Here is a 22500-nt window from a genome sequence, read left to right on the forward strand (position 1 = left end):
GAGTGTGTGTGTGTGTGTGTGTGTGTGTGTGTGTGTGTGTGTGTACTGTGTGTGTGTGTGTGTGTGTGTGTGTGTGTGTGTGTGTGTGTGTGTGTGTGTGTGTGTGTGTGTGTGTGTGTGTATGTGTGTGTGTGTGTGTGAACCCCTCCATACCTTTGCTCTGCAGCATCTCCAGTAGTTTCTTGATGGACTGGTCTCTGGCCCCCAGGGTCTGTTTCTGACTGTCGATCCTCAACTCCATCTCCTCCAGCGTCTTCCTCAGGAGGAACAACTCTTTGGCCTAGAGGTTACATTCAACACAATTCAACTGTATTAATCTCTTTGGCCTAGAGGAAAGTGTCACACCCTGATCTGTTTCCCCTGTCTTTGTGATTGTCTCTACCCCCCTCCAGGTGTCGCCCATCTTCCCCATTATCCCCAGTGTATTTATACCTGTGCTCTCTGTTGTCTGTTGCCAGTTTGTTTTGTTTGTCAGGTCTACCAGTGTTTTCCCCTTGCTCCTATCTCTTTCTAGTTCCTAACTATTCCTACACATTGGGGCCGTGCATTTTCTAGTACCTGTTTTCTAGTTTCCCCAGTTTTTACCATTCTGTCTACCCTGACCCTGAGCCTGCCTGCTGTTCTGTACCTTATGGACTCTGATCTGGATTACTGACCTCTGATCTGTAATAAACTTTTGTTATTTTAACAGTGTCTGCATCTGGGTCTTCTCCTGAAACGTAACAGTAAGATTCAATTCAATTCAATTTAATGGGAGAACACAACACACCTCCTTTCAGTAAATGTCAACTCCTGAATCCAAGCTACTCCTCAGCATGTTTGTGTTATTTCTAAATTAACTTAACACTTTAATTAACACTTTCGATTCAATTAACTTTATTGATACCCGTAGGGGAAACATGACGTGATAGTGATATTTCTAAATGAGGTTAGTTAGTTCTATATACTTGTTGTACTGTTTTATGTCCATTAGCATTACATTCCTCAAGTTATTCAGAGGAGTGTGCCTTCTGACAAATGAAATGAAATAGTGTATTATTAGTATGTCTTCTGACAAATGAAATGAAATAGTGTATTATTAGTATGTCTTCTGACAAATGAAATGAAATAGTGTATTATTAGTATGCCTTCTGACAAATGAAATGGAATAGTGTATTATTATTATGCCTTCTGACAAATTAAATGGAATAGTGTATTATTATTATGCCTTCTGACAAATGGAATAGTGTATTATTATTATGCCTTCTGACAAATGGAATAGTGTATTATTAGTATGCCTTCTGACAAATGGAATGGAATAGTGTATTATTAGTATGCCTTCTGACAAATGGAATGGAATAGTGTATTATTATTATGCCTTCTGACAAATGGAATGGAATAGTGTATTATTAGTATGCCTTCTGACAAATGGAATAGTGTATTATTATTATGCCTTCTGACAAATGGAATAGTGTATTATTATTATGCCTTCTGACAAATGGAATGGAATAGTGTATTATTATTATGCCTTCTGACAAATGGAATGGAATAGTGTATTATTATTATGCCTTCTGACAAATGGAATAGTGTATTATTATTATGCCTTCTGACAAATGGAATGGAATAGTGTATTATTATTATGCCTTCTGACAAATGGAATAGTGTATTATTATTATGCCTTCTGACAAATGGAATGGAATAGTGTATTATTATTATGCCTTCTGACAAATGGAATAGTGTATTATTATTATGCCTTCTGACAAATGAAATGGAATAGTGTATTATTATTATGCCTTCTGACAAATGAAATAGTGTATTATTATTATGCCTTCTGACAAATTAAATGGAATAGTGTATTATTATTATGCCTTCTGACAAATGGAATGGAATAGTGTATTATTATTATGCCTTCTGACAAATGGAATAGTGTATTATTATTATGCCTTCTGACAAATGGAATGGAATAGTGTATTATTATTATGCCTTCTGACAAATGGAATGGAATAGTGTATTATTAGTATGCCTTCTGACAAATGAAATAGTGTATTATTAGTGTGCCTTCTGACAAATGGAATAGTGTATTATTAGTGTGCCTTCTGACAAATTAAATGGAATAGTGTATTATTATTATGCCTTCTGACAAATGGAATGGAATAGTGTATTATTATTATGCCTTCTGACAAATGGAATAGTGTATTATTATTATGCCTTCTGACAAATGGAATGGAATAGTGTATTATTATTATGCCTTCTGACAAATGGAATGGAATAGTGTATTATTATTATGCCTTCTGACAAATGGAATAGTGTATTATTATTATGCCTTCTGACAAATGGAATAGTGTATTATTATTATGCCTTCTGACAAATGAAATGGAATAGTGTATTATTATTATGCCTTCTGACAAATGGAATGGAATAGTGTATTATTATTATGCCTTCTGACAAATGGAATGGAATAGTGTATTATTATTATGCCTTCTGACAAATGGAATAGTGTATTATTATTATGCCTTCTGACAAATGGAATAGTGTATTATTAGTATGCCTTCTGACAAATGGAATAGTGTATTATTATTATGCCTTCTGACAAATGGAATAGTGTATTATTAGTATGCCTTCTGACAAATGAAATGGAATAGTGTATTATTATTATGCCTTCTGACAAATGGAATGGAATAGTGTATTATTATTATGCCTTCTGACAAATGGAATAGTGTATTATTATTATGCCTTCTGACAAATGGAATAGTGTATTATTAGTATGCCTTCTGACAAATGAAATGGAATAGTGTATTATTATTATGCCTTCTGACAAATGAAATGGAATAGTGTATTATTATTATGCCTTCTGACAAATGGAATAGTGTATTATTATTATGCCTTCTGACAAATGAAATAGTGTATTATTATTATGCCTTCTGACAAATGGAATAGTGTATTATTATTATGCCTTCTGACAAATGAAATGGAATAGTGTATTATTATTATGCCTTCTGACAAATGAAATGGAATAGTGTATTATTATTATGCCTTCTGACAAATGGAATAGTGTATTATTATTATGCCTTCTGACAAATGGAATAGTGTATTATTATTATGCCTTCTGACAAATGAAATGGAATAGTGTATTATTATTATGCCTTCTGACAAATGAAATGGAATAGTGTATTATTATTATGCCTTCTGACAAATGGAATAGTGTATTATTATTATGCCTTCTGACAAATGAAATGGAATAGTGTATTATTATTATGCCTTCTGACAAATGAAATGGAATAGTGTATTATTATTATGCCTTCTGACAAATGGAATAGTGTATTATTATTATGCCTTCTGACAAATGAAATGGAATAGTGTAATATTATTATGCCTTCTGACAAATGGAATGGAATGGTGTATTATTATTATGCCTTCTGACAAATGGAATGGTGTATTATTATTATGCCTTCTGACAAATGGAATAGTGTATTATTATTATGCCTTCTGACAAATGGAATAGTGTATTATTAGTATGCCTTCTGACAAATGGAATAGTGTATTATTATTATGCCTTCTGACAAATTAAATGGAATAGTGTATTATTATTATGCCTTCTGACAAATGGAATAGTGTATTATTATTATGCCTTCTGACAAATGGAATGGTGTGAACAACATGATGTTGTATAAAGTACAGAATCCTAAATACGACTCTGATGAACTGACATGTAAATGTTCACTGTGTGTTTTCTATCTGTTTTTAACCTTTCACTGTAAACCAGAGCGCCAAAGACACATTTCCATTCTGTGTAAACTTAAATGGACAAACTCGTTTTTTTTAATTAAACGTGAAAATAGACCTGGGCATCTCTGAATAGGAGTGCTAATTAGATTATATATGAACAGATCCTAGATCAGGACTCAGCTTTCTGAAACTAGACCTCACCTGTCTCTGGTGTTCAGCTTGGAGCCTGTGGAAGTTCTCCTCAGTGGGTTCGAATGACAGAGGTTCTCCAGGTCTCCCTCCACTACAGTCCTGCTGGAACAACTGATTCAGATCTCTCTGAGTCCTCAGCTCATCCTGCAGGGCCTGCACTGTCATCTGGAGGTGCTGAGGAGAGAGAGAGAGGGGGGAGAGGAGAGAGAGAGGGGGGGGGGGGGAGAGGAAAGAGAGCAGAGAGAGAGGGGGGAGTAGAGAGGGGAGAGGAGAGAGAGAGGGGGGAGAGGGTGGGGAGAGAGGAGAGAGAGGAAAGAGAGCAGAGAGAGAGGGGGGAGAGAGGAGAGAGAGGGGAGAGAGGGGGAGAGAGGAGAGAGGGGGGACAGAGGAGAGAGGGTGGGGAGAGAGGAGAGAGAGGAAAGAGAGCAGAGAGAGAGGGGGGAGAGAGCGGGAAGAGAGATGTTCATACCATCATACCGTTTCTGTACCATACCACGGTTTACGTTATTAGAGCAATTATACACAAGGGGCGCTTGATCCAGGAGGGGGTTGAATATCTCTGCTGTAACCAAGAAGTTTGATCTTGACATTTAGCCACTTAGCAAATCAAATGCATGGCTGGAGCCCTGATCTGCATATCATTTATTTGACACATAGTTATACTCAACAGCAGTGGAGTAGCACGCACATACCGTCAGTATTTCGAAATACCCCGGTATATGGTATATCACCCAAGCCTACTAGTGGGCAGTTCTTCCTGCCTTTGATATCAGTTAGTTTGTAGTTCTTCCTGCCTCATTTCCAGTTTGTAGTTCTTCCTGCCTCAGTTACAGTTTGTAGTTCTTCCTGCCTCATTTCCAGTTTGTAGTTCTTCCTGCCTCAGTTACAGTTTGTAGTTCTTCCTGCCTTTGATATCAGTTACAGAGCGTTGGACCAGCGGGGCCTCATTGGGGCGGCAGGGTAGCCTAGTGGTAAGAGCGTTGGACCAGCGGGGCCTCATTGGGGCGGCAGGGTAGCCTAGTGGTAAGAGCGTTGGACCAGCGGGGCCTCATTGGGGCGGCAGGGTAGCCTAGTGGTAAGAGCGTTGGACCAGCGGGGCCTCATTGGGGCGGCAGGGTAGCCTAGTGGTAAGAGCGTTGGACCAGCGGGGCCTCATTGGGGCGGCAGGGTAGCCTAGTGGTAAGAGCGTTGGACCAGCGGGGCCTCATTGGGGCGGCAGGGTAGCCTAGTGGTAAGAGCGTTGGACCAGCGGGGTCTCATTGGGGCGGCAGGGTAGCCTAGTGGTAAGAGCGTTGGACCAGCGGGGTCTCATTGGGGCGGCAGGGTAGCCTAGTGGTAAGAGCGTTGGACCAGCGGGGCCTCATTGGGGCGGCAGGGTAGCCTAGTGGTAAGAGCGTTGGACCAGGGGGGCCTCATTGGGGCGGGGAGGTAGCCTAGTGGTAAGAGCGTTGGACGAGCGGGGCCTCATTGGGGCGGCAGGGTAGCCTAGTGGTAAGAGCGTTGGACGAGCGGGGCCTCATTGGGGCGGCAGGGTAGCCTAGTGGTAAGAGCGTTGGACCAGCGGGGCCTCATTGGGGCGGGGGGGTAGCCTAGTGGTAAGAGCGTTGGACCAGGGGGGCCTCATTGGGGCGGCAGGGTAGCCTAGTGGTAAGAGCGTTGGACCAGCGGGGCCTCATTGGGGCGGCAGGGTAGCCTAGTGGTAAGAGCGTTGGACCAGCGGGGCCTCATTGGGGCGGCAGGGTAGCCTAGTGGTAAGAGCGTTGGACCAGCGGGGCCTCATTGGGGCGGCAGGGTAGCCTAGTGGTAAGAGCGATCTCGTGTTTTTATAACGTTGTCAACTCACCCGTATTTAGGCCAGAAAATGTGGCACGTCACCTCCTATGCAAATGTGGGGTTCTGAAACCTTGACACTTCAAGTCCGCTCCGCTGAGAGGGTGGAAACGGAGAGCGACTTTGTGCCATTATAATGCATGGGATCCTACGGAGTTCACAGAGGGCTTTGTGCCATTATAATGCATGGGATCCTACGGAGTTCACAGAGGGCTTTGTGCCATTATAATGCATGGGATCCTACGGAGTTCACAGAGGGCTTTGTGCCATTATAATGCATGGGATCCTACGGTGTCCACAGAGGGCTTTGTGTCATTATAATGCATGGGATCCTACGGTGTCCACAGAGGGCTTTGTGCCATTATAAGGCATGGGATCCTACGGTGTCCACAGAGGGCTTTGTGTCATTATAAGGCATGGGATCCTACGGTGTCCACAGAGGGCTTTGTGTCATTATAAGGCATGGGATCCTACGGTGTCCACAGAGGGCTTTGTGTCATTATAAGGCATGGGATCCTACGGTGTCCACAGAGGGCTTTGTGCCATTATAAGGCATGGGATCCTACAGAGTTCACAGAGGGCTTTGTGCCATTATAAGGCATGGGATCCTACGGAGTTCACAGAGGGCTTTGTGCCATTATAATGCATATGATCCTACGGAGTTCACAGAGGGCTTTGGACACCAAAATGTTACTCGGAGCCTGTCCAGAACAGTCACCCATCTAAGAGGACATTGTATGTTGTATTCAGATCCATAGATCTATTTTTACTCAACCTTGTGTGCCTGTCTGTCTGCCTGTTTGTAGAGGAGTACATGAGCATACAGGTGAGATTATAACATTTTAAAGGATTTTAATATTAACTACCTATTTGATGTCAATGGAGGTTCAACACTGGTGTTCAAATTTTGTTTTTTAAATAAAATAGGAAATCATTTTCCTGCCATTCCATGAGTCCTTCATACATCCACGCTATCAAACGGAATGTCTAGAATTATAACAACATTCTAAGTTCTAAAAGTTGACCTAAACTCTCTAAAAACCATGGCTCTGGACGGGTGGAAACAGATGACATGTACAAGGACTCAATTATTTCAATATTCAAATAATGTAGCTATCTGACATCAACGGAGCGCCATAACACAGATGTTCAACATCAATCATTAACACATTTTATAAAAATTCATCTCAGCCTCAACTCTGCCTTTCAGACCTGGCTGTGTTTGCTGTACGAGTTGGAAAATGGGTCTAGGATGTTTGTCATGGATATTAACCTGCAACCAGGATGTGATAAAACACCATGTTTAACCCCCGACAGCTGTCATCTAACCCTGTTCCTCTGCACCACACCAGGACGTGATAAAACACCATGTTTAACCCCTGTACACCTGTATAAACCCTGTTCCTCTGCACCACACCAGGACGTGATAAAACACCATGTTTAACCCCTGTACACCTGTATAAACCCTGTTCCTCTGCACCACACCAGGACGTGATAAAACACCATGTTTAACCCCTGTACACCTGTACAAACCCTGTTCCTCTGCACCACACCAGGACGTGATAAAACACCATGTTTAACCCCTGTACACCTGTATAAACCCTGTTCCTCTGCACCACACCAGGACGTGATAAAACACCATGTTTAACCCCTGTACACCTGTACAAACCCTGTTCCTCTGCACCACACCAGGACGTGATAAAACACCATGTTTAACCCCTGTACACCTGTATAAACCCTGTTCCTCTGCACCACACCAGGACGTGATAAAACACCATGTTTAACCCCTGTACACCTGTACAAACCCTGTTCCTCTGCACCACACCAGGACGTGATACAACACCTTGTTTAACCCCTGTACACCTGTATAAACCCTGTTCCTCTGCACCACACCAGGACGTGATAAAACACCATGTTTAACCCCTGTACACCTGTACAAACCCTGTTCCTCTGCACCACACCAGGACGTGATAAAACACCATGTTTAACCCCTGTACACCTGTATAAACCCTGTTCCTCTGCACCACACCAGGACGTGATAAAACACCATGTTTAACCCCTGTACACCTGTACAAACCCTGTTCCTCTGCACCACACCAGGACGTGATATGTGTGGATAAAGGTGACATTGTTAAATGTTGAAGGATTTCATGGAACGGAAGTCAAATGATTTCAATATTTAAATAGTGTGCCTATCTGACTGAATGGTCAAAGCAGCTGTGGGATGTTGTTGTGGTCTGGTAATATGAGGTCTACCATGTTAGTCAATAGGACTGTGACAACGCCAGTAGTGTGACATTTTTTTTTCCATGGTCCTTTAAAAACCTCCTGTATATAAAATATTGTGTGCAAAATGTATGGGCTAGATATTTCAAACTGTATGGGCTAGATATTTCAAAATGTATGGGCTAGATATTTCAAAATGTATGGGCTAGATATTTCAAAATGTATGGGCTAGATATTTCTAAATGTATGGGCTAGATATTTCTAAATGTATGGGCTAGATATTTCTAAATGTATGGGCTAGATATTTCTAAATGTATGGGCTAGATATTTCAAAATGTATGGGCTAGATATTTCAAAATGTATGGGCTAGATATTTCTAAATGTATGGGCTAGATATTTCAACTGTGTACGGCAAGGTAAGCGTCTGACTCAACACGTTTATGAGGCTGCTTTGACCCACGCCTCAAAGCTAAATCAAATCAAATCAAATGTATTTATATAGCCCTTCGTACATCAGCTGATATCTCAAAGTGCTGTACAGAAACCCAGCCTAAAACCCCAAACAGCAAGCAATGCAGGTGTAGAAGCACGGTGGCTAGGAAAAACTCCCTAGAAAGGCCAAAACCTAGGAAGAAACCTAGAGAGGAACCAGGCTATGTGGGGTAGCCAGTCCTCTTCTGGCTGTGCTGGGTGGAGATTGTAACAGAACATGGTCTAGAGGACAGACAGCTGTTTAACGTGAGAATTTGTTCTTAACTGACTTGCTTAGTTGAATTAAAATAACATGTGTCACAATGCTGACCAGGAAACAAGCCACCTACAGGGGCAACCATACCAAGGCTGCTACAGAGCTTTTACCTCCCTGGTCTGCCACGCCCATAGTGTTTACAGAAAGGCCACGCCCACTAGTGTTTACAGAAAGGCCACGCCCACTAGTGTTTACAGAAAGGCCACGCCCACTAGAGTGTTTACAGAAAGGCCACGCCCATAGTGTTTACAGAAAGGCCACGCCCATAGTGTTTACAGAAAGGCCACGCCCACTAGAGTGTTTACAGAAAGGCCACGCCCATAGTGTTTACAGAAAGGCCACGCCCACTAGAGTGTTTACAGAAAGGCCACGCCCATAGTGTTTACAGAAAGGCCACGCCCATAGTGTTTACAGAAAGGCCACGCCCACTAGAGTGTTTACAGAAAGGCCACGCCCACTAGAGTGCTTACAGAAAGGCCACGCCCACTAGAGTGCTTACAGAAAGGCCACGCCCACTAGTGTTTACAGAAAGGCCACGCCCACTAGAGTGTTACAGAAAGGCCACGCCGACTAGAGTGCTTACAGAAAGGCCACGCCCACTAGAGTGTTTACAGAAAGGCCACGCCCATAGAGTGCTTACAGAAAGGCCACGCCCACTAGTGTTTACAGAAAAGCCACACCCACTAGTGTTTGCAGAAAGGCCACACCCACTAGAGTGCTTACAGAAAGGCCACGCCCACTAGTGTTTACAGAAAGGCCACGCTCACTAGTGTTTACAGAAAGGCCACGCCCACTAGTGTTTACAGAAAGGCCACGCCCACTAGTGTTTACAGAAAGGCCACGCTCCCTAGAGTGTTTACACCATGCCCACAGACAACGCCCACTAGAGTTAATGATTACACCTCTTCCTTTTAAACAGAGGTGTGTGAGAGGTGTGTGTCATTTATTTGAGCTGTGAGGTGCTGGTGAGACACATCTTTCTGTTGCCCAGCAGTGTGCAACTCCTCCTCCTCAGCTGTGGTGTTGGTAGATACTAATACCACAAAGGCAATACCACATACAGGGTTCTCCCAGGGATCTTTTTTTAACAAAGAGGTGCTACTGAGTACAGCGGGATGGAGGACATTTCCTGCACTCTAAAGCAAAGAAATACTCCATTCGGGTGTGGTGCCAGGCCTTAAATGATTACAAATAAAGTTTTTTTAAATGACAGTGGCGCAACCAGTCCACAAGGTGGCGTAGTGCAACTCTTACATTCTTTGAGGAGAACCCTGACAGATAATACGGACTAGTCATGGCTTCTGTTCGGTTCTCCAGGTCTCAGAGATTCTTCAAAAACTTATCTCTGGTCCTCCTGAGTGGATCCGTCCCTCTGCTCCTGTGGGCCGCTCTCAGACGCCCGCCGGGCTCTGACAGGAGTCCTCTCCCCGTTCTGGACCTCCTGCCGCTGGACTACGCTGCCGACCTGCCGGCCTGCTCAGCCATCATCCAGGGAGACCTGGAGGGTCTGGAGAGGAAGCAGCTCAGCGTCCTGCTGAAGACCATGAAGAAACAGCAGCTGCTGTCAGAGGCCTTCTACCACAACGTGACTCAGGACTGTCAGAGGTACGTCACAGAAAGAGAGTTCATCACCGTTCCTCTCAGTCAGGAGGAGAAGGAGTTCCCCATCGCCTACTCCATGGTCATCCACGACAAGATTGAGATGTTTGAGCGGCTCCTGCGTGCCCTGTACACTCCTCAGAACGTGTACTGCGTCCACATCGACCAGAAGTCCTCGGAGGCCTTCAGGACGGCAGTGAGGGCTATCGTGTCCTGTCTGACTAATGTGTTTGTGGCCAGTAAGTTAGAGAGTGTGGTATACGCCTCCTGGTCCAGAGTGCAGGCTGATCTGAACTGTATGGAGGATCTCCTGAAGTCACCTGTCCAGTGGAGGTACCTGATCAACACCTGTGGAACAGACTTCCCCATTAAGACCAACGCTGAGATGGTTCAGGCCCTCAAGCTGCAGAACGGGAGGAACAGCATGGAGTCAGAGACCACCGACGACTATAAAAACAGCAGATGGCAGTTTCACCACAAAATCACCAGCAACATGGTGGTCAAGACGAACGTTAGGAAGAGCCCTCCTCCAATCAGCACCCCCATGTTTTCTGGCAACGCCTACTTCCTGGTGTCCAGGGCCTTTGTCCGTCACGTGATGAAGTCTCAGGAGGTCCGGGCGCTGTTGGAGTGGGAGAAGGACACCTATAGTCCTGATGAACACCTGTGGGCCACCCTGCAGCGCATGCCCTCTGTGCCAGGCTCTAACCCTCCGCACATCAAGTACCATGAATCAGACATGAACGCCATTGCGCGCATTGTGAAGTGGCGTTCCCTGGAAGGAGATGTGAGGAACGGAGCCCCATATCCACCCTGCTCGGGTGTCTACAGGAGGTCCATTTGTGTCTACGGGGCTGGAGATCTCAGGTGGCTCCTACAACATCACCACCTCATCGCTAACAAGTTTGACCCTGAGGTGGATGATGTGGCTATCAGGTGTCTGGAGTCGTACCTGCGCTTCAAAGCCACAGACCGTGTTTCACGAAGGACAGTGGAATCTGAGAGGATCTTACAAAAACGATGAAATGTTAAAAGTTGTAAATATGTTAATGTGCATTTATTTGAAATATGTTTTGAAATGTTGTATATTTCTGGTGGTACTGTGGAGAGGGTTGTAAATACAGTAACGTAGGTTATATTTAAAATATACCCTGAGTGTACAAAACATTAGGAACACCTTCCTAATATTGAGTTGCACCACCTTTCGCCCCCAGATCAGCCTCAATCCTCTGGGCATGGACTCTACAAGGTGTCGAAGGCGTTCCACAGGGATGCTGGCCCCATGTTGACTACAATGCTTCCCACAGTTGTGTCAAGTTGGCTGGATGTCCTTTGGGTGGTGGACCATTCTCGATACACACAGCAAACTGTTGAGCGTGGAAAACCCAGCAGCGTTGCAGTTCTTGACACAAACCGGGACCCCGTTCAAAGGCGCTTAAATATGTTGTCTTGCCCATTCACCCTCGGAATGGCACACATACACAATCCAAGTCTCAGTTGTCTCAAGGCTTAACACTCCTTCTTTAACCTGTCTCCTCCCCTTCATCTACACTGATTGAAGTGGATTTAACAGGTAACATCAATAAGGGATCATATCTTTCACCTGGATTCACCTGGTCAGTCTATGTCATGGAAAGAGCAGGTTTTGTCCATTCAGTGTATTCTGATTTTTCTGATTTGCACAGTATATTTCTGATTGTACTGTGTAGTTCTGATTGTACTGTGTAGTTCTGATTGTACTGTGTAGTTCTGATTGTACTATGTAGTTCTGATTGTACTGTGTAGTTCTGATTGTACTGTGTAGTTCTGATTGTACTGTGTAGTTCTGATTGTACTATGTAGTTCTGATTGTACTATGTAGTTCTGATTGTACTATGTAGTTCTGATTGTACTATGTAGTTCTGATTGTACTATGTAGTTCTGATTGTACTGTGTAGTTCTGATTGTACTATGTAGTTCTGATTGTACTATGTAGTTCTGATTGTACTGTGTAGTTCTGATTGTACTATGTAGTTCTGATTGTACTGTGTAGTTCTGATTGTACTGTGTAGTTCTGATTGTACTGTGTAGTTCTGATTGTACTATGTAGTTCTGATTGTACTGTGTAGTTCTGATTGTACTGTGTAGTTCTGATTGTACTGTGTAGTTCTGATTGTACTATGTAGTTCTGATTGTACTGTGTAGTTCTGATTGTACTATGTAGTTCTGATTGTACTATGTAGTTCTGATTGTACTGTGTACTGTGATTTGATATATGTTTCAGGTGAAACATAACATTCCCTTAATGTTGTAAGAAGTTCATAGCATATGTGTTTCAGGTGAAACATAACATTCCCTTAATGTTGTAAGAAGTTCATAGCATATGTGTTTCAGGTGAAACATAACATTCCCTTAATGTTGTAAGAAGTTCATAGCATATGTGTTTCAGGTGAAACATAACATTCCCTTAATGTTGTAAGAAGTTCATAGCATATGTGTTTCAGGTGAAACATAACATTCCCTTAATGTTGTAAGAAGTTCATAGCATATGTGTTTCAGGTGAAACATAACATTCCCTTAATGTTGTAAGAAGTTCATAGCATATGTGTTTCAGGTGAAACATAACATTCCATTTACAGTGTGTTCACGAAATCTACCTTTTACGTTTTCTTGGAGGTCCTCTGAACATTTCAAGAATGTTTAGAAAATATATATTATATATATATATATATATAAGCTTTACCTAATATCACCACATCATTGTCCGCATGCAAATTAAATCAGATTGGAATACGTCCCCATGAAGTTTCTCTCCAGATTTAATGACAATTCACATTTGATGACCTCCTTGTAGATGATATAGAGACACATGGCATTCTCATTTCATTCACAGAACATTTCAACAGTATTTAAATGTAACCATACAATCACAACCATATTTTATACACGTCATATGTTGCCAATCTGCACATGTTGGGTTTGAAGCTGCAATGTTTGGTTCCCAAACCAGGTTTGTTTTCGTCTGTTCCACGAGGGAAGCCATCTTATTTTTTTTTCACTATATAGCCATGGCTGTATGGTCAATCAGGAATTTGATGTGCATTCTCTCAATGTTTTTGGGATGTTATTATCCTGATGTTAGATAAAACCCAAACTAGAACCTAATGGAATCTTAGCTAATGTTCTGGGAATGTTCCTGGTTTGCTGGGAAAAATATTTTATTTTGCATGCTTCGAGAAAAACCACACCGACCACCGACGCAGGCCCAAGAGGATTGTGGGTTCTTGAGTAAATCTTTCAAGCGTGTAAACTCTCGCAAGGCTGCCGGCTCAGATGGCATCCCGAGCCGCGTCCTAAGAGCAGATCTTCTGGCAGGAGTGTTCACGGACATATTCAATCTCTCCCTATCCCAGTCCGCTGGCCCCACGTGTTTCAATATGCCCCCCCATTGTTCCTGTGCCTAAACAAGCTGACTGAACCAAATGACGATCACCCTGTAGCTTCACCTCTGTCATCATGAAGTGCTTTAAGAGTCAAGGACCATAATCAGCTCCACCTTACCCGACACAACTTGAACAGCGTCCAAAATGATCTCCACGCTGCCCACCTGGACAAGAGGGATACCTATGTGAATACCTATGTGAATACCTGAATACTGCTCATTGACTACAACTCAGCCTTCAACACCATAGTAAACCCTCCAAGCTCGTCACTGAGCTCAGGCCCTGGTTCTGAACTTCTCCATGTGCAACTGGATCCTGGATTTCCTGACGGGACCGACCCTTGGTGGTAGGCAACAACACCTCTGCCACGCGGGGGCGTGGGCTCACCCCCCTCCTGTACTCCCTGTTCAGACACGACTGGGTAACTAAACCAGTCAAGAACTCTCTATGCCAGGTATTGGATGTAAGATTGGAACTGAACGATAAAGGTTTGCTGTCGACACGACAGTGGTAGTAGGCCTGATCACCAACAACGACGGCACAACCTACAGGGTTAGAGGTTAGAGCCCTGGTGGAGAGGTGAAAGGACAATAACCTCTCCCTCAACGTCGACAAAACCAAGGAGCTGATTTTGGACTACAGGAGACAGAAGGAAGAGCACGCCCACATCTCTATCGACAGGGCTGCAGTGGGAAAGGTCAAAACCTTCCAAGTTCCTCAGCGTTGACATCACAGAGGACCTTGACATGGTCTCATCACATTGTAGTGAAGGAGGCACAACAGCGCCTCTTCAACCTCAGTCGGCTAAAGAAATTTGCAATGGCCCCTAAGACCCTCTCTACAGATGCACCGTTGAGAGCATTCTGTCGGGTTGCATCACCGCCTGGTACGGCAACTACATCACCCTCGATCGCCAGCCCAACGGAACACCGGCCAGCCCAACGGGACACCGGCCAGCCCAACGGAACACCGGCCAGCCCAACGTAACACCGGCATCGCCGTAATTACAGACCGTATGATTTTTTAAAATTTTGTGGGGGAACTCGGGTCTCAAATTACAGTCAGACAAGGTGCCATTTTGAAACTGATTTGTGCATCATTAGTTTTCCTCTTGACATGTTTTCTCTATATGTCACTCACTGACCGTCACTAAATTAGTCCATGTCACTCACTGACCGTCACTAAATTAGTCCATGTCACTCACTGACCGTCACTAAATTAGTCCATGTCACTCACTGACCGTCACTAAATTAGTCCATGTCACTCACTGACCGTCACTAAATTAGTCCATGTCACTCACTGACCGTCACTAAATTAGTCCATGTCACTCACTGACCGTCACTAAATTAGTCCATGTCACTCACTGACCGTCACTAAATTAGTCCATGTCACTCACTGACCGTCACTAAATTAGTCCATGTCACTCACTGACCGTCACCAAATTAGTCCATGTCACTCACTGACCGTCACTAAATTAGTCCCTGTCACTCACTGACCGTCACCAAATTAGTCCATGTCACTCACTGACCGTCACTAAATTAGTCCATGTCACTCACTGACCGTCACCAAATTAGTCCATGTCACTCACTGACCGTCACTAAATTAGTCCATGTCACTCACTGACCGTCACCAAATTAGTCCCTGTCACTCACTGACCGTCACTAAATTAGTCCATGTCACTCACTGACCGTCACTAAATTAGTCCATGTCACTCACTGACCGTCACTAAATTAGTCCATGTCACTCACTGACCGTCACTAAATTAGTCCATGTCACTCACTGACCGTCACTAAATTAGTCCCTGTCACTCACTGACCGTCACTAAATTAGTCCATGTCACTCACTGACCGTCACTAAATTAGTCCATGTCACTCACTGACCGTCACTAAATTAGTCCATGTCACTCACTGACCGTCACTAAATTAGTCCATGTCACTCACTGACCGTCACTAAATTAGTCCCTGTCACTCACTGACCGTCACTAAATTAGTCCCTGTCACTCACTGACGTCACTAAATTAGTCCCTGTCACTCACTGACCGTCACTAAATTAGTCCATGTCACTTAAATACATCTGGTTAGTCGAGCCAGCTACCTACACTTGTAGTAATCATGGACGAAATACCGACCGAGCACACAGGGTAAGCCCAGGGGCCCTGACCTCCAAGGGCCCTGACCTCCAGGGGGCCCTGACCTCCAGGGGGCCTGACCTCCAGGGAGCCTGACCTCCAGGGAGCCCTGACCTCCAGGGGCCCTAACCTCCAGGGGAGCCTGACCTCCAGGGAGCCTGACCTCCAGGGAGCCTGACCTCCAGGGAGCCTGACCTCCAGGGACCCCTAATTGATTTTGTTAGTCACTCTCACTCCGATATCATAGTAACATGGCATTAGTCTTGGGAAAATGTTTAGAATTGCTGGAAATTAGCTTTAAAACTGCTAATTGGCCAGCAGGAACATAATCAAACTGTAATGTTCCCTTTTAAACGACCGTAAAATTCTCTTTTAAACCAGTTAGCTGTAAAACTGCTAAATAAATAGTTCTGTAAAGCAAACTCATATGATTACTTTTTGCTAATAAAGTGCAGATCCCTCTGTACGTATTAAATGATAACTTTGAATCCGAGTGCTGAGTTAATGTGTATCCCTGATCATTAGGGACCTCAGCCACGGAGTGTTCATTCTGCTACAGTGTGGCAGATGTTCCAGGAGCATCAGATCTCAGACCAACAGACTCTGAAACAGCTTCTATCACCAGACCATCAGACTGCTGAAGAGTCATCCATACCTGCCCACCTGTACTCTGCCCTGCATCTTAGAGAGATATTTGCAAACATACACCCACTCACTCAATCAATCACACAAAAACACACGCATAGTATCTTGCGCTTACACACACACACACACCCTCACACACACACACACCCTCACACACACACACACACACACACACACACACACACACACACACACACACACACACACACACACACACACACACACACACACACACACACACACACACACACACACACACACACACACACACACACACACACACGTCACTGCTGTCCCCTGTATATAGAAGCATTGAACACTGGTCACTTCACATTGATACACTGTGTATTATATACTGTATACTCCACAGAGCTCATTCTAGAATATCTATTGTTGTACATATCCTCTCTCTTTCTCTATCTATCTCTCTCAGGACAACGAAAGGACAGTCTGTCATGATTCCACAGGCGACCTGGTTACTAAGCAACATCAGCCATCTGTGAGTGGTGCTGAATGAATGACGTTGTCTCTCTCATACACACACAGACAAGAGCAAACACACACAACACACAACACACAGGACAGATGAGGAGTGGAAGAGAGGATGGTGTGATCACATTCGGAGGTGTGAGTGAAAGTCAAGTCAAGACCAGGACCTGACTACAACACTCCCTGACCCAGAGAAGAACAGGACCTGATAACAACACTCCCTGACCCAGAGAAGACCAGGACCTGACTACAACACTCCCTGACCCAGAGAAGACCAGGACCTGAGTACAACACTCCCTGACCCAGAGAAGACCAGGACCTGACTACAACACTCCCTGACCCAGAGAAGGCCAGGACCTGACTACAACACTCCCTGACCCAGAGAAGAACAGGACCTGACTACAACACTCCCTGACCCAGAGAAGACCAGGACCTGACAACAACACTCCCTGACCCAGAGAAGACCAGGACCTGACTACAACACTCCCTGACCCAGAGAAGACCAGGACCTGACTACAACACTCCCTGACGCAGAGAAGACCAGGACCTGACTACAACACTCCCTGACCCAGAGAAGACCAGGACCTGACTACAACATGACCTAACCCAGAGAAGACCAGATCCCTGGACTACAACACTCCCTGACCCAGAGAAGAACAGATCCCTGGACTACAACACTCCATGACCCAGAGAAGACCGGGACCTGACTACAACACTCCCTGACCCAGAGAAGAACAGGACCTGACTACAACACTCCCTGACCCAGAGAAGACCAGGACCTGACTACAACACTCCCTGACCCAGAGAAGAACAGATCCCTGGACTACAACACTCCCTGACCCAGAGAAGAACAGATCCCTGGACTACAACACTCCCTGACCCAGAGAAGACCAGGACCTGACTACAACACTCCCTGACCCAGAGAAGAACAGATCCCTGGACTACAACACTCCCTGACCCAGAGAAGACCGGGACCTGACTACAACACTTCCTGACCCAGAGAAGAACAGGACCTGACTACAACACTCCCTGACCCAGAGAAGACCAGGACCTGACTACAACACTCCCTGACCCAGAGAAGACCAGGACCTGACTAAAACACTCCCTGACCCAGAGAAGACCAGATCCCTGGACTACAACACTCCCTGACCCAGAGAAGACCGGGACCTGACTACAACACTTCCTGACCCAGAGAAGAACAGGACCTGACTACAACACTCCCTGACCCAGAGAAGACCAGGACCAGACTACAACACTCCCTGACCCAGAGAAGACCGGGACCTGACTAAAACACTCCCTGACCCAGAGAAGACCAGATCCCTGGACTACAACACTCCCTGACCCAGAGAAGACCAGATCCCTGGACATCAACAATCCCTGACCTAGAGAAGAACAGATCCCTGGACTACAACACTCCCTGACACAGAGAAGAACAGATCCCTGGACTACAACACTCCCTGACCCAGAGAAGAACAGGACCTGACTACAACACTCCCTGACCCAGAGAAGACCAGGACCTGACTACAACACTCCCTGACCCAGAGAAGACCAGGACCTGACTACAACACTCCCTGACCCAGAGAAGACCAGATCCCTGGACTACAACACTCCCTGTCCCAGAGAAGAACAGATCCCTGGACTACAACACTCCCTGACCCAGAGAAGACCAGATCCCTGGACTAAAACACTCCCTGACCCAGAGAAGACCAGATCCCTGGACTACAACACTCCCTGACCCAGAGAAGAACAGATCCCTGGACTACAACACTCCCTGTCCCAGAGAAGAACAGATCCCTGGACTACTGTTAGTGTACAAGCTGGCATCACTGTGGTGTCCTCAGGCACACACCCTCCCCCACCCATCACAAACTCCCAACCAGGTGATCAGCACCCCCTTCACACACACACCACACAGACACACACACACACACACACACACCCCTTCCCTTAAGCGACATCACGACTCAAGGAAAGAGAGAGTGAGGTGAGAAAAGACAGGAGGTAAAGATGCTCCAACATGAATCAGCAGTGTGGAGGAGAGGGGAGATGGAGAAAGACGTCATGAGAGAGGCGGTGGAGTATGGAGGAAAAGTGAACAGGAAATCAAGATCAGAGGAAGAGAGAGAGAGAGAGAGAGAGAGAGAGAGAGGAGATCGAGAGAGAGAGAGAGAGAGAGGAGATCGAGAGAGAGGAGAGAGAGAGAGAGAGAGAGAGAGAGAGAGAGAGAGAGAGAGAGGAGATCGAGAGAGAGGAGAGAGAGAGAGAAACAGAGAGAGAGAGAGAGAGAGAGAGAGAAAGAGAGAGAGAGAGAGAGAGAGAGAGAAAGAAAGAGAGAAGTAGAGACTACAAGGCAAGAAGGGTCTTCTATGCCATTAAAAGGACCATAACATTTGACATACCAATTAGGATCTGGCAAAAAATACTTGAATCAGTCATAAAATCCATTGCCCTTTATGGTTGTGAGGTCTGGCGTCCGCTCACCAACCAAGACTTCACAAAATGGGACAAACACCAAATTGAGACACTGCATGCAGAATTCTGCAAAAATATCCTCTGTGTACAAGGTAAAACACCAAATAATGCATGCAGAGCAGAATTAGGCCGATACCCACTAATTATCAAAATCCAGAAAAGAGCCATTAAATTCTACAACCACCTAAAAGGAAGCGATTCCCAAACCTTCCATAACAAAGCCATCACCTACAGAGAGATGAACCTGGAGAAGAGTCCCATAAGCAAGCTGGTCCTGGGGCTCTGTTCACAAACACAAACACACCCTACAGAGCCCCAGGACAGCAGCACAATTAGACCCAACCAAATCATGAGAAAACAAAAAGATAATTACTTGACACATTGGAAAGAATTAACAAAAAAACAGAGCAAACTAGAATGCTATTTGGCCCTAAACAGAGAGTACACAGCGGCAGAATACCTGACCACTGTGACTGACCCAAAATGAAGGAAAGCTTTGACTATGTACAGACTCAGTGAGCATAGCCTTGCTATTGAGAAAGGCCGCCGTAGGCAGACATGGCTCTCAAGAGAAGACAGGCTATGTGCTCACTGCCCACAAAATGAGGTGGAAACTGAGCTGCACTTCCTAACCTCCTGCCGAATGTATGACCATATCAGAGACACATATTTCCTTCAGATTACACAGATTCACAAAAAATTCGAAAACAAATCCAATTTTGATAAACTTCCATATCTACTGGGTGAAATACCACAGTGTGACATCACAGCAGCAAGATTTGTGACCTGTTGCCACAAGAAAAGGTCAACCAGTGAAGAACAAACACCATTGTAAATACAACCCATATTTACATTGATTTATTTTCCATTTTGTACTTGAACCATTTGTACATCGTTACAACACTGTATATATATAATATGACATTTGAAATGTCTTTATTCTTTTGGAACTTCTGTGAGTGTAATGTTTACTGTTCATTTTTATTGTTTATTTCACTTTTGTTTATTATCTACTTGTTAACATATGTTTCCCATGTCTATAAAGCCCCTTGAATTGAATTGAATTGAGAGAGATGGAGCGAGATGGAGAGAGATGGAGCGAGATGGAGAGAGATGGAGCGAGATGGAGCGAGATGGAGCGAGATGCAGCGAGATGGAGCGAGATGGAGAGAGATGGAGAGAGATGGAGCGAGATGGAGTGAGATGGAGCGAGATGGAGCGAGATGGAGCGAGATGGAGAGAGATGCAGCGAGATGGAGCGAGATGGAGAGAGATGGAGAGAGATGGAGAGAGATGGAGTGAGATGGAGCGAGATGGAGAGAGATGGAGAGAGATGGAGAGAGATGGAGCGAGATGGAGCGAGATGGAGAGAGATGGAGAGAGATGGAGCGAGATGGAGCGAGATGGAGAGAGATGGAGCGAGATGGAGAGAGATGGAGCGAGATGGAGCGAGATGGAGCGAGATGCAGCGAGATGGAGCGAGATGGAGAGAGATGGAGCGAGATGGAGAGAGATGGAGTGAGATGGAGCGAGATGGAGAGAGATGGAGTGAGATGGAGAGAGATGGAGTGAGATGGAGAGAGATGGAGAGAGAGAAAAGTAGACCAAGCATCCCTGACCTGCTGTCTATATAGCTGGTTCCTAATTAAATCAATAGCAACAGGACATGCTAATATAACAATGACAGTGATTATGTATTCATGCCATGGGATTGGATGACAGACAGGAAGCAGAAGGCATGCTGTCACTCTGGTCACCACATATACCAGGGGACATGATTAATCAGGACACCAGGTAAACCTTGAGGTCATAGGATGTATTCTGCTGTGTGATGGTAAGATACTGAGACTCAGGCAAATAAACACACACACACACACACACACACACACACACACACACACACACACACACTGACCTCCAGTATGAAGGGTCTTTCTCTCTCATTATGCCTCTCTCCCCCGCTTCTCTTATCTCTCTCTCCTCTCCCTCCCTCTCTCCTCCTCCTCTCCCTCCTTCTCCCTGTGAAGACAGCCATGTGAGGGGAATATCAGGCTCCAGGCTTTCAAACCAGCCAGCCTCCTCTCTGCAGGAGGGAGAGAGACAACCAGCCAGACTCCTCTCTACAGGAGGGAGAGAGACAACCAACCAGACTCCTCTCTGTAGAAGGAGGGAGGGAGACAACCAGCCAGCCTCCTCTCTGCAGAAGGAGGGAGAGAGACAACCAACCAGACTCCTCTCTGCAGGAGGGAGAGAAACAACCAGCCAGCCTCCTCTCTGCAGAAGGAGGGAGAGAGACAACCAACCAGCCTCCTCTCTGCAGGAGGGAGAGAGACAAACAACCAGACTCCTATCTACAGGAGGGCAAGAGACAACCAACCAGACTACAGGAGGGGGACCAGATAAAAGGTCTTAAAAGCTGGATCATGACCAGATAGATAAAAGGTCTTAATAGCTGGATCATGACCAGATAGATAAAAGGTCTTAATAGCTGGATCATGACCAGATAGATAAAAGGTCTTAAAAGCTGGATCATGACCAGATAGATAAAAGGTCTTAATAGCTGGATCATGACCAGATAGATAAAAGGTCTTAATAGCTGGATCATGACCAGATAGATAAAAGGTCTTAATAGCTGGATCTTGATTAGATAAAATGTTCTTAATAAAAACAAACTGACTCATGAATGTGCTTCAATTTTTGTGGAATTTACCACCTCAGTGAATGTAGCTATAACGGGCCTCCTCAGCTGTCCCGAGGTGACTTACAGACAATGGGAAGAATGAGGCCAGCTACAACACAGTTCAACTCTTTATCCGTTATGAAATAGTTATGAGTCAGACTAGAAGAGATGCTCGGAGTCTGATTGGGAATACAGTACAGAGCTGAATGTAGAGAATACAGTACAGAGCTGAATGGAGAGAATACAGTAGAGAGCTGAATGGAGAGAATACAGTAGAGAACTGAATGGAGAGAATACAGTACAGAGCTGAATGGAGAGAATACAGTAGAGAGCTGAATGGTGAGAATACAGTACAGAGCTGAAT

General features: G+C 45.0%; 2 protein-coding genes across 7 annotated transcripts in view; one reads left to right on the top strand and one right to left on the bottom strand.

Annotated features, from left to right (window-relative positions):
• The window catches only part of LOC110513868 (ELKS/Rab6-interacting/CAST family member 1), a 541524-nt gene that overhangs the window by 434411 nt on the left and 84613 nt on the right, over positions 1 to 22500 (bottom strand). For all 6 annotated transcript variants that reach the window (XR_016490094.1, XR_016490093.1, XM_090213395.1 and 3 more), the window contains exons 4-5: positions 3907 to 4071; positions 154 to 280 (exon numbers count right to left, since the gene is read on the bottom strand). Coding sequence is in view for 4 of the 6 variants with exons in the window: in XM_090213395.1 (XP_090069521.1) it covers positions 154 to 280; positions 3907 to 4071 (292 nt within the window). In the remaining 2 variants the exon portion in view is untranslated. The remainder of the gene's footprint in view (positions 1 to 153; positions 281 to 3906; positions 4072 to 22500) is intronic.
• Positions 7954 to 11324, top strand: LOC110510583 (beta-1,3-galactosyl-O-glycosyl-glycoprotein beta-1,6-N-acetylglucosaminyltransferase 3-like). The gene has a single exon (XM_021591905.3). The coding sequence runs from the start codon at positions 9996 to 9998 to the stop codon at positions 11322 to 11324; it is 1329 nt and encodes a 442-aa protein (XP_021447580.3). The 5' UTR covers positions 7954 to 9995.

Source organism: Oncorhynchus mykiss, chromosome 21 (assembly GCF_057628025.1).
Source record: "Oncorhynchus mykiss isolate SJ-2025 chromosome 21, ASM5762802v1, whole genome shotgun sequence".
NCBI classification, from domain to species: Eukaryota; Metazoa; Chordata; class Actinopteri; order Salmoniformes; family Salmonidae; genus Oncorhynchus; species Oncorhynchus mykiss.

What these genes read in the sequence shown, in the direction of transcription:
- LOC110510583 (XM_021591905.3), top strand. Translation starts at nt 9,996, where the DNA reads ATGGCTTCTGTTCGGTTCTCCAGGTCTCAGAGATTCTTCAAAAACTTA.